General features: G+C 47.2%; 1 protein-coding gene across 2 annotated transcripts in view; it reads left to right on the top strand.

Annotated features, from left to right (window-relative positions):
• The window catches only part of ktub (Tub domain-containing protein ktub), a 116116-nt gene that overhangs the window by 86162 nt on the left and 15987 nt on the right, over window positions 1–13967 (top strand). For both annotated transcript variants that reach the window (XM_077636985.1, XM_077636984.1), the window contains 4 exons: window positions 7235–7412; window positions 8282–8431; window positions 9715–9875; window positions 12158–12403. In XM_077636985.1, the coding sequence (XP_077493111.1) occupies window positions 7235–7412; window positions 8282–8431; window positions 9715–9875; window positions 12158–12403 (735 nt within the window). The remainder of the gene's footprint in view (window positions 1–7234; window positions 7413–8281; window positions 8432–9714; window positions 9876–12157; window positions 12404–13967) is intronic.

The following is a 13967-nucleotide window of genomic DNA, read 5'->3' as shown; positions in this document are numbered from 1 at the left end:
TTTACAGTGATGCATATGCTCGGTTTGACAGCGAAGCCTAGCGTCTGGTTCTTCTCACTGCCGATTCTTCGTGCCTTCTTCTTCTCTTTGTTTTTCTTTCCTTCGTTTCCTTCGTCGGTGACGTCACGATACAGATTAATTACACTATCGGTTATCCCGGACGGCATCCCTTATACGCCATCTTTCTTGTTAAAGCACCCAGACTTTTGGCCTCCTTCGGGACAAATAACTGATAGCGATAGCGACACCATTCCCTACTCCTATCTCGTTTTGATCGCATTCGCTACAAGTCACAAATGGGCTCCGGGAGCATCACTTAGTATAGACTAAGTGGTGTTAGCTACAGCCATGCGGTCGTGGAAAAAAAAATGATAGGGTTAGCTGCTGGGCATTCTAGTAGAAGAAGTAGCGGTTTATTAAAATAATAATAAAAAGGAACGATAAGATTTTTGCTAGCCCCGCCATCTGCCATCGATACTGAAGCACTTGAGCTGGGGTAGAGGAAATAAAGTAGAGCGGGCAGAATGGAGAGGTGAAATAAAAAGGTGAGGGGACAGAAGAGAGGGTAGGGGGAGAGGTAATATACACGTACTATTTACACAATAAGAATTGTGTACAGGTGGTGGTGGTTAAAAATTTAATAGACACAGGGGAGTTTAGGACACGCAGGTCCTTGGGCCCCCGCACGGCCCCACTGCACTCAAATGTTCATGTCCCGGCGGCTCATGACGCTGGCAGCCCGGCCTGTTGCGATGGCTTGCTCGGCCGGGTCCTCGCAGCGCAGTAGGGTCTCCCAAGTCTCCCAAGTGGTAAGGTGCTCCATGCCCCGAGGCGGAGGATCCGCCATGCAGAGGAAAACGATATGATTGAGTGTGGCTTTGGGGTGGTGGAAGACGGTACAGGAGGGGTTTGTGTGGACTCGGTGATAGCGCGAGCGTATATAAGGGGACGGTAAGGTGCGTGTTTGGAGCCGCCTCCAAAGTGCCTGGTGATAATTGCCGAAGGAGGGATGGGATGAGGGGTAGAGCCGACGCTCGGCTTTGCAAGCCGGCGTCAGTTCACTGAAGGAGTGCATGCACTCCCGAGAACCCTAGATCGGAGGTCACTGGTGCCCGGTTGAGAGAACCTCGGGCTAAAGCGTTGGCAACCTCGTTTCCGGGATTCCCGGAGTGGGCAGGCACCCATATGAGCTCCATGTGGCGGGGCGAATGTGCGGAGAGAGAGTTCAGTATACGAAATCCAGGGACGTGAAGTCTCCCGCGAGCAAAATTTAGTATGGCAGTTTTAGAGTCTGACAGTATATACCGAGCCTCCGTGCGCGTGGTGGCTAGAGCAATGGCGGCTTCAGGCTCTTCCGAAGTGGCAGTGGGAGATATGTGAAGGGTGCCAATCGGTTGGAGGGAGGGGTTCGTGATGGCTGCAACCGCGTCCTCGCCTTTGCATGCGGCATCCACCCATACAGCATCCGGTTCCGTGCCGTAGCGTTCCTGGAGCGCTCGTGCTCGAGCTCTGTGGCGGGGTTCGTGGTAGGTGGTGTGCATGTTTTTGGGAGGAGGTTTAATAAGTAATTCGCGGTGAATGTGGTGGGGGATCTGGAACTGTGTGGTATCCGTGGCTGGTATCCTGATGCCGAGGGTGCGTAGGATCTGTCCGCCGTTGATGGTTCTCGCGAGACGTATGTATTGTGTCAGCCGGTGGGCCTCAATAAGCTCACCTATCGTGTTGTGTAGGCCTAGCTGGAGGAGTTTTTCGGTTGAGGTATTTTAGGGATACGTGTAGTGCTGTCTTAATGCTGTTCGGATCATGGCATCCAGGGTGGAGGTTACTCTGCCCTGGAGTTTCAGGTAAGGGAGCGTGAAGACAAAGCGGCTGAGGACGAAGGCATGAATAAGACGACATAGGTCATGCTCATTCATGCCCCAGTGGTGTCCAGAAACTCGGCGGATTAGGTGGGATGTCTACAGCGCCGTCTGCTTGAGTTTGTGGATGGTGAGAGTGTTTTTCCTGCTGTCCTGAATCTGTAGGCCCCGTACCCGGAGAGTGTGTACCTCCTGGATGTACCGGTTTTCCAGTGTGACGGTTATGGGGGCTGTGGGGCAGTTTCTGGTTGTGGGGCGGGGTATCAGGAACTCCGACTTCTCCGGAGATCATGAGAGTCCGATACTGCATGCATGTGTTAGGGTGAGGGTAGCTGCCGACTGCAGAGTATTCTCTATGTCTCCATCGCTGCCATTGGTAGTCCATAGCGTGATATCATCAGCATAGAGTGCATGACAAAGGTGAGGAATGGATTGTAGTTTGCGGGCAAGGGGAATGAGTGTGAAATTGAAGAGGAAAGGGGAGAGGACATCCGTGGGGGGTGCCAACCCCACTAAGTGTGTATGGGCGGGATGTGTGGGGACCGAAGTGAATTTAGGCCGTGCGGTTAGTAAAGAATGCTTGAATATAGGTGTACATAAGTTCGCCTATGCTCAAGGGGGAGAGCACCGCCATGATCGCTTGATTGTCTAAGCGATCAAAGGCCTTGGAGAGATCCAAGGCGAGTACAGGTTTTGTGTGGCCCTGTATGAGAGGGTCGAAAATATCCTGTGTGAGCTGGAGCACGGCGTCCTGTGCCGACAGGTGGGGACGGACGCCCACCATGCAGGTTGCGCGCGTGATTAGTTCATGATGAAGCATCGGCATTCTCACCCTCTCATACTTTAATCACGTCCAATCCAAGTGAGAAGTGAGCTAGACAGTACCACCTAAAATAGACCAGACCAGTATAGGCGGTACAACAGCACTAACGCGTACCACGTGACCACACAAGACACCTTTCGACAGCGCCGCATCTTCATGCTACCTGGGCAACATTGTTATTGGCAGGCACGTAAAAGCAGGAAGTTTCTTTCGAGTACACAAAGTGACATGGCCAATGCACAATATAAACTCCGAAAAAAGGTGTCTAATTCAGTGAATCTGGACAAGACATACGAAAGGAAACAAAAAAAATTTCCTTAAGAAGAAATTCTCTTACAAAAGAAAGAATCATGAGCGCAAGGGACGCGCTGATGCTCAGATGGTTACAGAGACCTTGGGCCGCTCGCCAAGGGCGATCTGTACAGCCAAGTGCGACAGTGTCCGAGCGACTTTTCCCGCTAGCACCCCTAATCCATGGCCTACACAATAGATGGCGCTGAGTGCATGGGCAATGCCTACGGCGTACGAGTATATCCTCACTGACGTAGAGCTAATCCGCCTTACCCCGTGTCGCCATCTGTTTCACTTTGCGGAAACCACCTATGTATCTACAGGGCAATGGGGATGCTCGGTGCAGCTAAAGATACAACACATTCGAAGATGAAAACAAAAACAATAATGGTAACTGCTGCAGAAATGTCTTTTGACCAATTACGCATACAATCCGCTTTTTTTTTTTTTTTCGGGGAATCATCTCTGCTCAATGCTATCGGTGATTATACTTTGTTTGGCTGCCCTTTTTCAATTGAATTGCCCGTTTTTCTTTGCTTTTTTGTTTTTTCGTACTAGTCATTCATACGCTCGTTAACTTATTTCGCAACGCTATACTGTATTGGACTTTCCCTATGTTGTTCTGTCGTCGTGCTATTTTGACGCGTGATCTTTTTTTTTCGTGTGCTGGTTTATCGCCGGGCTGTTTCTTGCCTGTCTTCTTTTCCAACTATACCAATTTTCGTGCGCTGCTAAGCCACAGGCGATCTTGTTTGTTTTTCTTTCCTGTCCCTGGACAACAGAACAGCTACACGCGACTATGTAGAGTGTCCACGATTTTTTATTTTTAGTTATTTTGTCCTGTTTTTTTAATAGATGCTTTATTTTTATTGTTACTCAGACGAGCTAGAGCGTGGTTTATTACCCCTTAAGAATTCTGCAGTGACCAGGCAGCTGTTGTCAAAAAGTGCAGGCGCATATTTTCGCGCAAATTTCGCGTGCAAACATTATAGTACACATCTGCATTAAAAAGAATACTTATCTGTAAACAAGCACTGAGCTATTCAGGGCCTGTCTGGCGTCGCGAATATACGGAGCCTTCATTTATAAGGTCTACTGTCGTATGCCTGAAGTACAAACTTAATCTTAATTCATTTTCACGTTTACAGAAGAATGCAAGTGTTTGAATGGAGGTAAAGAACACAGTCGTTCTCAGCAGAATGCAATGATGTTCTGCAAAAGGCATATACGCCGCTGAAACATCCATTTCAAGGCAATAGCGCAACTACGGCGCGACATAGAGAAGACAAGCAAAGGTGTCCCGCCGCTGTTGCGCTGAGTCCCCTACAATGAACGCAAACCAACTCTTCCAAATTTCTCCTTTACTCAAGGCTGAAATATGACTGAACAGTTTCATTGTGCATAGGAGAGGAAATTTCATAGCGGAATCTGTGACTTGTATTGTGCAGTAAAGAAGCAGCCTTTGATCGGGATATTTTTTCGCGATGGCTATAGCAGCCACACATGGCGCAGTAATCCCTCACCACTCGCAAACACAGGCGACGAGAGCACATTTGTGCCCCTCTAGCGCCCAGCGTTTTTGCACGTGTACCTGTAGTTTTGGTTCTCCTGCGCTAGGCTTAACATTACACAGTTGTCCTCAACGCAACGCACCGGCTAGCACAAGTTTTGCTAATGCCGCTGAGTGGCGTAGGCACCGCGCCTACGCCGTAGGAGCTACTTCCAAGAGCAACCGCGCTTTCAGCTCTACCTGACTCTCAACTTGTGCGCAGTCACACGAAATCTCGTTTTCCGCCCTAGCTACGCTTTATACCTGGCTTACTGGCCTAAGCTCAGCGCTTACAGCGAACAAAGGCGAGAGCTTTATTCTAGTTGTTTGTGCGAACGCAATTGCGCCACCACCAAGAATGCCATGCGGCGTCTGGCGTCCCGTGAGGTTTGTTAAGGCTTGCATCAGCTCCCTCTCTGTCCCCATCTGAGTGTACCTTACCAGGGCTGTAAGGCGGTAAGTTCCAGACTCAAGCGCCCAGGATCAAGAAGTGAGGTTTAAGCACAGAACTGCTGTTCCAGCGTATGTACGCGGAGAGGTCGTAGGTCGTAATTCAAGATTACCTCGTAATTAAGGCTCAAAAATGGTAGCGGGACTTACATCGGCTTTACACACCTCTATAAAAGCACGTACCAACACCTGCAATGAATGCTGCGACACGTATCAGCACATTACTCGTCATTAACTCTTTTCTACCTCCCTAGCCCTCTTGCTTACTATGTAAATAATTCTGTTCGTTAGTTGTGTATATTTGCATTTTTCTTTTCGTTGTTTTCAGCTACAGTCGTTTCAAGCAGCATTCTCATTCACTGAGACCTAGGGGTCATCCTCATCTACAATTTCATTACATATCAATAACCCACTGTCTCCAGTATAGCATGACCGGTGGGTCATATATGGCCTCTAATATTTATCACGCGTCCTACTGATTGTCAGGGAATCGTGTTATCCATTTGAAGGGCCACCTTTCTCCTTTAACCGTGAGAGTGGTAAGGAAAACTAACTCACAAATGGACCTGAAATTGCCTTTTCTTATTGCAGCCTGTTTCTACATCCGCTTTATCCACACAGATAGAGCGGATACTTACAAATAGATACACACAAAGGGCTCCATGTTTGTTGTGATACTGCGGGTCTTCCAGGTACCGCGGATGGGGGTATTTTTCGCTGAAATGCTAAAAACATTGCGTTTTTCTGACGTTGATATTATTGCGCGCGTTAGTAAGAACGGCATAACGAACGAATACGAATTCTCTTCAAACTAAAATCTGGTAACAATGAAATTCTTCGCATGCCTTCACACGCTTTCTCCCCCATTCTCTCAAGCAAGCTAGTGGATCAAGCGCAGCTGTTCTAGAGACAACTGCACACCTGCATTTCGAGAGGAGTATCAGTGTAGTGGGGAAAATCAATTTAAGTTTGTAGCAATCTCGGCGCACACTATTGTGGTTTACTCTTGTTGTGCTATAGACCGTCCAGGTATAAAAGGGAACGTTAGGTGGGTACTAAATTTCTGCAGGACTGTGTCCGGCTTCTAGGCTCTGTCACCGCGGCTCTTGCGGGATTGTTGCAGTAGAGGCATTATGTAAAAAAAAGTGACATTTTATTTTGAATAATACTAACCTTGAACGCGTGTTTTGAGAGCATAGGTAGCAAGCAAAACAGAATTCATAAAATACACACGCATCTATTTTATGTGTGCTATGACACGCCTTTGCCTGTGTTTTCATTGCTGCACAATCAACCTGCTCAGATAGCGCATACGTATCTCTGATAGTTTTTAACAAAAATCTCAAAACGGTTAGTCTGAATCCCTCTGTACATAATTCTTCTAAAACTTCCAGGGACGTTTATATAAAATCCTGCGAGGTATACATACGTACAGACTGTGCAGGCGGATTCTCTTCCTAAGCGGGCATCATGCACCTTAGAGAACTCAGTAATGAAGTTATTCAATAACTAAACTTAACTAATCAACTTTCCTATTTTTAATTTAAAGATAAATCTTGTATTGCGAACTTGAAGGCGGTCAACATCGAAGGTGAGGCCAGTATTAAAATTTTTTAATCGGCAATGTGGTTCTAAATATTAAATGTAAAAAATAGACATTTGAAAGCTATTTGAGTTGGTTTTCTCACATTGCATAATCTCCAAATCGCGTCACTGCGGGCGGAATCGCCGTCTAAACCAAGTTAACTTCTTGTCCATCATCAAATCCCGGAGCGGAATTTGTATATGACGGATAATAAATGTGCGCGACGCCATAGTATACGTTTAAAATGCGGAAAAGCCGACTAAACGCTCTTTGAAATGTGTGCTTTATAAGTTCAATATTTCGTACACCGTTTCCAATTTATTAAATTTATAAACTGGGCGCACTTTCGATCTGTACGGTGTTCAATTTCGCAATATAATCTTGGCCGCTAAAATCACACAAAAAGTTGATTTGTTAATGTTATTTAGTTAATCCTAAAAACATTCGTCTATCACGTGTATAGGGTCCGTCTTGCTGTACGATCCATATGAACAGACCGCATCAACGTATCTCTCCGAGGTTCTGGAAAAGAAATACGTCAACGTTCAGAAAATCGCCCTGTTTATATCTTTGCACATTATGAAGTCGTGTTTCTTCCAAGCCACCGACGTACACTCGCCTTCCCTTCATTTTATTGTGCCACTGGGTAAGTCAGCCTATTCTTGTGCTGCTCGCAGCGCCAGCTGCTGGAAGAAAAGCAGCGCCACAAGCGTCAGAGCCAGGGACTACTTCAGGCCTCGGATGCCCGACGACCGGCGTCCAACACGGTCCTGCGCAGCCGTCTGCGCAAGGACGAGTCGCGCCCTCTCATGGCGGGACTCAGCATCGACAGACCCGTGCAAGACGTCGTTGGCTGTGAGCAGACTCTCTTTATGGCCACGCCATATTTCCTGCAAATGCCGCTTTCGCTGTCATTGGAATGTTAACGCAAGTTTCTTAGCTATTGCCCAAACTGTCCCTCCGTTGTCCCTTCAAACATTGTCTTTTACAGAGTCCGGTACCATAATTCACCCCATCCTTCTCTAATCAGCGACCTCCATCTTGGCGCGTCTGGCTTGCGTCGGCTCAGATGAAAGGGGAGACCAGTTGGGGTAATGCTACAAACCATGGGCGTTTTCAACTCTTCATATGTGCTTTTTTGTAGGAGGGGGAAGAGGATAGTTCTAATCTGCACTCTGCCTGTTCGATAGCAGTTTCGAGCAACATTGGAAAGATAAAGCAATTGTGGCATACGCTTTACCCTTTGCGAACTCTATGGTGGCTCTTATTCCTTACGCTTATGGCGTGTATTTTGCAGGACCTTTGAAATTCCTTCACTCGTGCACTTTTACTTAATAAGGGAGGCAGATAGCAATATGCCCCTCCCTATGTCATCTCATGCCGAGAGCAAATCACTCTTCTTTCTCCAAGGCTCTTTCGAGGCCATAGCTTAAACTTTACCCGTACAGGCGGAGTTATTACTGCGAGGAGGAAGCCTTAGTTTCTTTGAAAGAAATACAGAGTTAGGAGATGGCATCACAGATTTTATCGTGAACTTTTACCTGAAGAAATACAGGACAAGAACGTAGGGGCCAACATCCTTCTTGTGCTCTTTCACGCATGTGGATTTCCTGCAAAGCTGACTTTCTTGTTAGCCTACTGATATCAAACCTACAAGAAATGTCCATGTTCTTGTCGACGTGCAGCTTCAACACCTGTCGCTTTTTTTTCTCTCTCTTCTCCAGGCTACGATGGCCCCATGCTGTTCTCCAGCACTGACAACCTGGACGCGCCAGTCGGCGATGAGGTCAAAAGCCCTGTGATAGTGGACGATACGGAGGGTGAAAATCCGGTGGCCATTGCCTATAACAGCAGCCCGATTCCGCCGACTCCTGGTAAGCAACGAATGGGACGATACATGTGCGGTTTCATTTATAGTTTCGAGTTTAATATGTGGTGGAAATCCAATGGTCATTGCATTTAACAGCAGCCTGATTCCCCCGACTTCTGGTAAGCAACGGATTGGATAATACATGTTCGATTTTATATCTAGTTTATAATGTAAACTGAGCTGAAAATCCGGCGGTCTTTGCCTCTAACAGCAGCCTGATTCTCCCAACTTCTGGTAAGCAATGAATTGGATGATGCATGTTTGGTTTTATGTGTAGTTCATAATCTAAACTGAGCTGAAAATCCGGTGTCCGTTGCCTATAACAGCAGCCCGAATCCCCCGGCTCCTGGTAAGCAACGAATTCGATGACACATATTCAATTTCTAAAGTAGTTTCTAATATAAAGTGTGTTTTTTAAAATCGCGTCCGAATTCACGGTGACATGTTAGCGCGAATAAAACAGCGGACAGACACAGAGAAACAGACGGGACACATGCTAGTTTCATTCTCTGTCCACTGTTTTATTCGCGCTAGCTAACATGCAGCCGCCACGGTTGCTGAGTGGTTACGGCGTTCGGCTGCTGACCCGAAAGACGCGGGTTCGATTCCGGCCGCGGCGGTCGAATTTCGATGGAGGCGATATTTTAGAGTACTTTGGCTCTGCGGTGTCAGTGCACGTTAAAGAACCCCAGGTGGTCGAAATTTCCGGAGCCCTTCAGTACGACGTCCCTTAGAGCCTGAGTCGCTTTGGGACGTTAAACCCCCCTAAACTATAAACCTAACATGTCGCCGCCAGTGTTCAAGCACCAACTAGCCCAACTTTCTTGTTTAATCGTCCGAATTTGGCGCAACCTGTGTAATGTTGAAACCTAGCTTTAACCGAAGTTCCATCGCGGCGATGAATGAAATAATATTAAAAAGTGAAATAACAGCGTGCAATGCTAGCTATGTCATGAAATAAATATTATAATACCACTCCTTGAAATAAGCTAACATTAATAACGTTGTAAATGGTTTTAGGAACTTGAGATAATGTTGCAAGAGCCTATGACACAAAGACGCGATTGCTTCGGCATTATCTATTTCACAACTGTTCCAGATACCCTTCTTTCACTAAAATGTGATTTGCCTAGATTAAACGCTACAGCAAGTCGGTTGTAATCAGTATTTCTACGCAACTTAGAACATAGATGTGTAACACATAATGATGACGTGTACTGCAACGGCGAGTTTAGCTTCGTGGCGAGCGTACAAGGCGAAATAGGGTTGGAACTTTGCAACACGCAGACGTCCAGAAGAGGCTCAAGCATCTGGACCTGAGCGATGACCTTACGAGCATCAACGGAGACGAAGACCTGGAGAGCACACCCGTCACGTCAGAGTCGGCACCGAGTCGAACTGCGACTGTGCCCGACACGCCGACGGACATGGCAGACAGTGTGGCCCAGGTTTGTACTCTAGCAAATTCTCCTCGTCCGGAAACCCATTTACTGTTCCATCGGCCCATGAAGGCGAAACCGATGGGGGGCCAACCTTGGCACTCTACTGGTTTTCGGTGTATCCTCGACTGAATATAATTCTACCAGTTGGGTCTATAAGGTGAGGAGAGAGTTGGCTATCGTTCTCACGAAGAAGCTGATAAAATGGCAACATAATAAAGAATAAAAGCTGAGTCAGTTTTGAAAACGATACCGACCTCAGTCATTGGCCCATTTTAGTGAATATATTCAAACAACGTTCGCAGTGTGTCCACAGACGAGTGCTTAAGCCTGCTGTTATTAAGTATGGAATCATCGCTTTCTTCGCGTTCAGTGCTGACGGGAGTTAGGGCTACGGTTTCTGAACCTAGGCTTCTCCTAGAAGACGTTAGTCGTTTAGGCATCGTGCTCTGTCGAAAGGCAGTCGTTCACCGTCTAACCGGAGTAAGTGGCTCACTAGACACGCAGTCGTTTTCTGCCAACTACGAAAAGGTAGTTAAAATACGTTGCAATCCAGATAGCATAGAAGAAGACGACGATAACCTCAATAGAATGCACAACAGCTCCCTTGAAAATGAAAGTAAAGAAAATCACAAAACAGTTACCCCTGTGTAAGGCGAGATTCAGATGCAACTGCTTGCAGTCTGGGATAGGAGGTCGTTCATTTGCTATTGTTAATTTTCTTCTCTGGTTGAGTGCGCGACCACTCAGCGTAGTGCGTGACAACACTGCATGCGGACATATGAGGGTGGCGCGCTGTAGTAATGCCGTTCGTGACTTCACAACATGCTGACCAATCAGCGTGGCGCAGTGTTACACCGCCAACGCTGACGCTACACAATGTGGGAACATGCCTTTAACAGCTATCCTGTAAATGGAGAAAACGGTGGGGGGAGGGGGGGAAGACTAGTGAGAAGATCTACTCGATTGAATACGTGGTCTTCGATAGGACTACCCTTTTAAATTGACGTTTACGCCTTTGTATAACTAAGAATACTTCCCTACAATTTCCCTTCAAGAAAGCTACCGGAATCCCTCACATGTAAACCGTTTATAACACCCTGGGGCATGCCAAGAAAAGACCTGATTTTTATTCTTTGTTTGACGCATCATTCCGAAAGCTTAGATGCGTTTCACATTTCCAGATAACTAATAAAGGGCTAATTACCCAAGCGCAGCCACACGGCTGCAATATAAAGCCGTACAGCCTTCCCCCTGGATAGAGACGGATTTTACGTTAAATGCGAAGTTTCTGTGAAAGATGTATAGCTTACATATATACATCTTTCACAGATATATTTCCCCGTATATCCGCGTTAGGATACATGCTAAATGTAATCACTCTTTCGCAATCACAAATATACTCCACCATGGACCACTCCCCTAGATAGCTGCGTCCAGATAGCCGCGTCGTTTTCATTGTGTATTCTGAAATTCAGGCGCAGCACACCCAAGACAAATTCTTTTATATCTATTCTAATTTCACTTCCTACCGCCCTCCGCTATATGCCGCTGACCACTGAGAAACGGGTGCCCGGTGCTCCGTCCAACGAAGCACCGGGCAATTTGGTGCGGTCTGTTCATATTACATCGAAGTGTGCTCCCAATATAGTCCCTAAGAGTAGTGTAAACAGCAAATTAAATCCTGCCGATGAACGTGAACGGGGATAATGTGTGTTTAGGAAGCAAAGAGATTAAAAAGCAATCAACTTTTACAATATTGAGAAGATGACGTCCAGTTGACGCTGGCTCATCCGCAACGACACTGGCCGCGGTGGCTCATTGGTTATGCCGCTTGGCTGCTGACACGAAAGGCACGGGTTTGAACCCGGCCACGGCGGCCGAATTTCGATGGAGGCGAAATTCTAGAGGCCCGTGTACTATGCGATGTCACTGCACGTTAAAGAAGACCACGTGATCGAAATTTCCGGCGCCCTCCACTACGGCGTCCCTTACAGCCTGAGTCGCTTTGGGACGTTAAACCCACAAAAACCCAACAATCTAAATACGTCCGGTATGCAGCAAGACTTTGGGCTTCCTCGAAAAATTCATTTACTGGAATCTGATCCAGTTTATAAGCATGCTTATATGCATCTTTTCCTTCGCTGAATGTTTGGTGAAGATAGCGTAGACTAATATTATATATGCTCATGCAATACCACTCATCCGCAACAGTGCGAAAAAATGAGCGTGGCATAGCGTAAGGTTCGGACGGGACTTCCAGAGAACCAATGTCTATGCTCGCCTCGCAGGTGGAAGACGTCAGCGGCAGTAGCGCTGAAGACAGCTCGAGAACGCAACCAACCATGTCCGTGCCCGTAATGGAGCTGGGGCCCCTGGCCGACCTGCTGGAACAGGCCAAGCTGGAGGAGTTCGCCACGGTTCCGTGCCCGCAGAATACGACCATCCGGTGCCGGATCACCCGCGACAAGAAGGGCGTAGACCGGGGCCTCTACCCAACATACTACCTGCACCTCGAGAAGGAAGACAACCGAAAGGCACGTGAGCGCCCAAACGGCGTGCATACAGTCCCGTCCATTACTACGGGCGAACACTTGGGATGGTCATAGTGGTAATTCAAAGAACCCTTACGTCTTAAGCCTGTGTCCTGCCTAAAGCATCAGCTTTGTATGCTGGGGTGCTGGGCTCGATCCACAGTGCCGCCAGGTTCGTGTCTTTCTCCTAACAGTTGGCGAACACCTGTAGTGATCATTCAACGAACCGCACGTCTCATGCAATATATCTATACAGCATTGGGGCACCTATTTATCGATACTTTCCCAAGCCGGATCCCACCCGTGTCAGCAAAATACCACGAATAACACGCGCAGTATCATTAAATGGACCATACGTCTCATGCGATAGTCGCTCTAGCTGCGTGAATACAGTGCCACCCAATATTATAAGGAACGCCCAAAATGGTCATGCAGCGAATAATTACGTCCAACGCGATATACGCTCGGGCCGCATGTGTACAATCCAGCACAGTTCTGCGAAGAAAAGCTGTCGCGAGCATTCAGACAATGCTTCCCACGCCACATGCGGATCTCTGAGAAGCAGCTAATCGAAAACTGTTTACTGCGAGGGAGCCTTGCTTATTTCCGGCGTTTCGTATAATCTCGCGCATGAGTTTGTCCCTATATAATTAATGAGCACGCGCTGCATGTGGGCTGTGTTAGGGTGCCGTCCATAATTAGCCGCTGCGCTCTGATGATCTTAGCGCATTTCCGAGCCTCAAGGGCAACGCTGACTAGAGTGAATAAATTATTCTAAAAATTATGGCACGATCACACATCTGATGCGACAGTTCTGCGAACGCAAATGGATTTACCCTCAAAGACTGCTTTGATGCTGTTAGTGTAATGAATTCTTCTACTCTAAGCCGCGGCTTCGCAAACATCACAGAATGTTTGTGGTGGGTGAAGCACTGCGCTTTTCTAGCAGTGGTAATCTTCTGAGTTCTGAAACTAAAGCGATGAAGAAACGCTTGGCCGAGCGTATTGGAGACTGCAGTCTGCGCATGAATTTTGTTATCGTATTTCTTCCTCCTGGAAAACTTGCACTCTTACTAACAACGCCCCCTCCAACCCTCGCGGACTAGTAAGCCCGGGAAGCACCTGAAGTCTTATTTATTCGGGCTGGCTCAACCAAACCGCAATCATGGCTTGGTTAGTAGCTGGGTCGAAGGACTACCGCATTCTCTTTAAGGCGCTCAATTGTATTCCTAGAAGGCGAACTGTTTTTAAAATATAAATCCGCGATATCATCATGATCATTTCCCTAATTACGTCTTAGGGTAGATGGGTGCCAATAGTAACAATGACGTCATTTCTTTAAAGACGCCGAACAGCCATTGCAAGCACTACAGCCCACAAATCAAAGCCACTCCGAACAGTATGCGCCACCAAAGGTTTTCTTTGGAAGAAGCAGATGCGTGTCAACATTCTGAGAAACTGCAGGCGCCTGTTTCAAATCTCAGCGAATCAAGCCAAATGCTTTGCACAGTTCTAACTACTCACCAAGAAACCGTTCAGCTACGCGTGCTTTCGGAAAAACAAGGTG

Source organism: Amblyomma americanum, chromosome 9 (assembly GCF_052857255.1).
Source record: "Amblyomma americanum isolate KBUSLIRL-KWMA chromosome 9, ASM5285725v1, whole genome shotgun sequence".
Taxonomy (NCBI): domain Eukaryota; kingdom Metazoa; phylum Arthropoda; class Arachnida; order Ixodida; family Ixodidae; genus Amblyomma; species Amblyomma americanum.
This window is presented reverse-complemented; position numbering and strand designations above follow the sequence as displayed.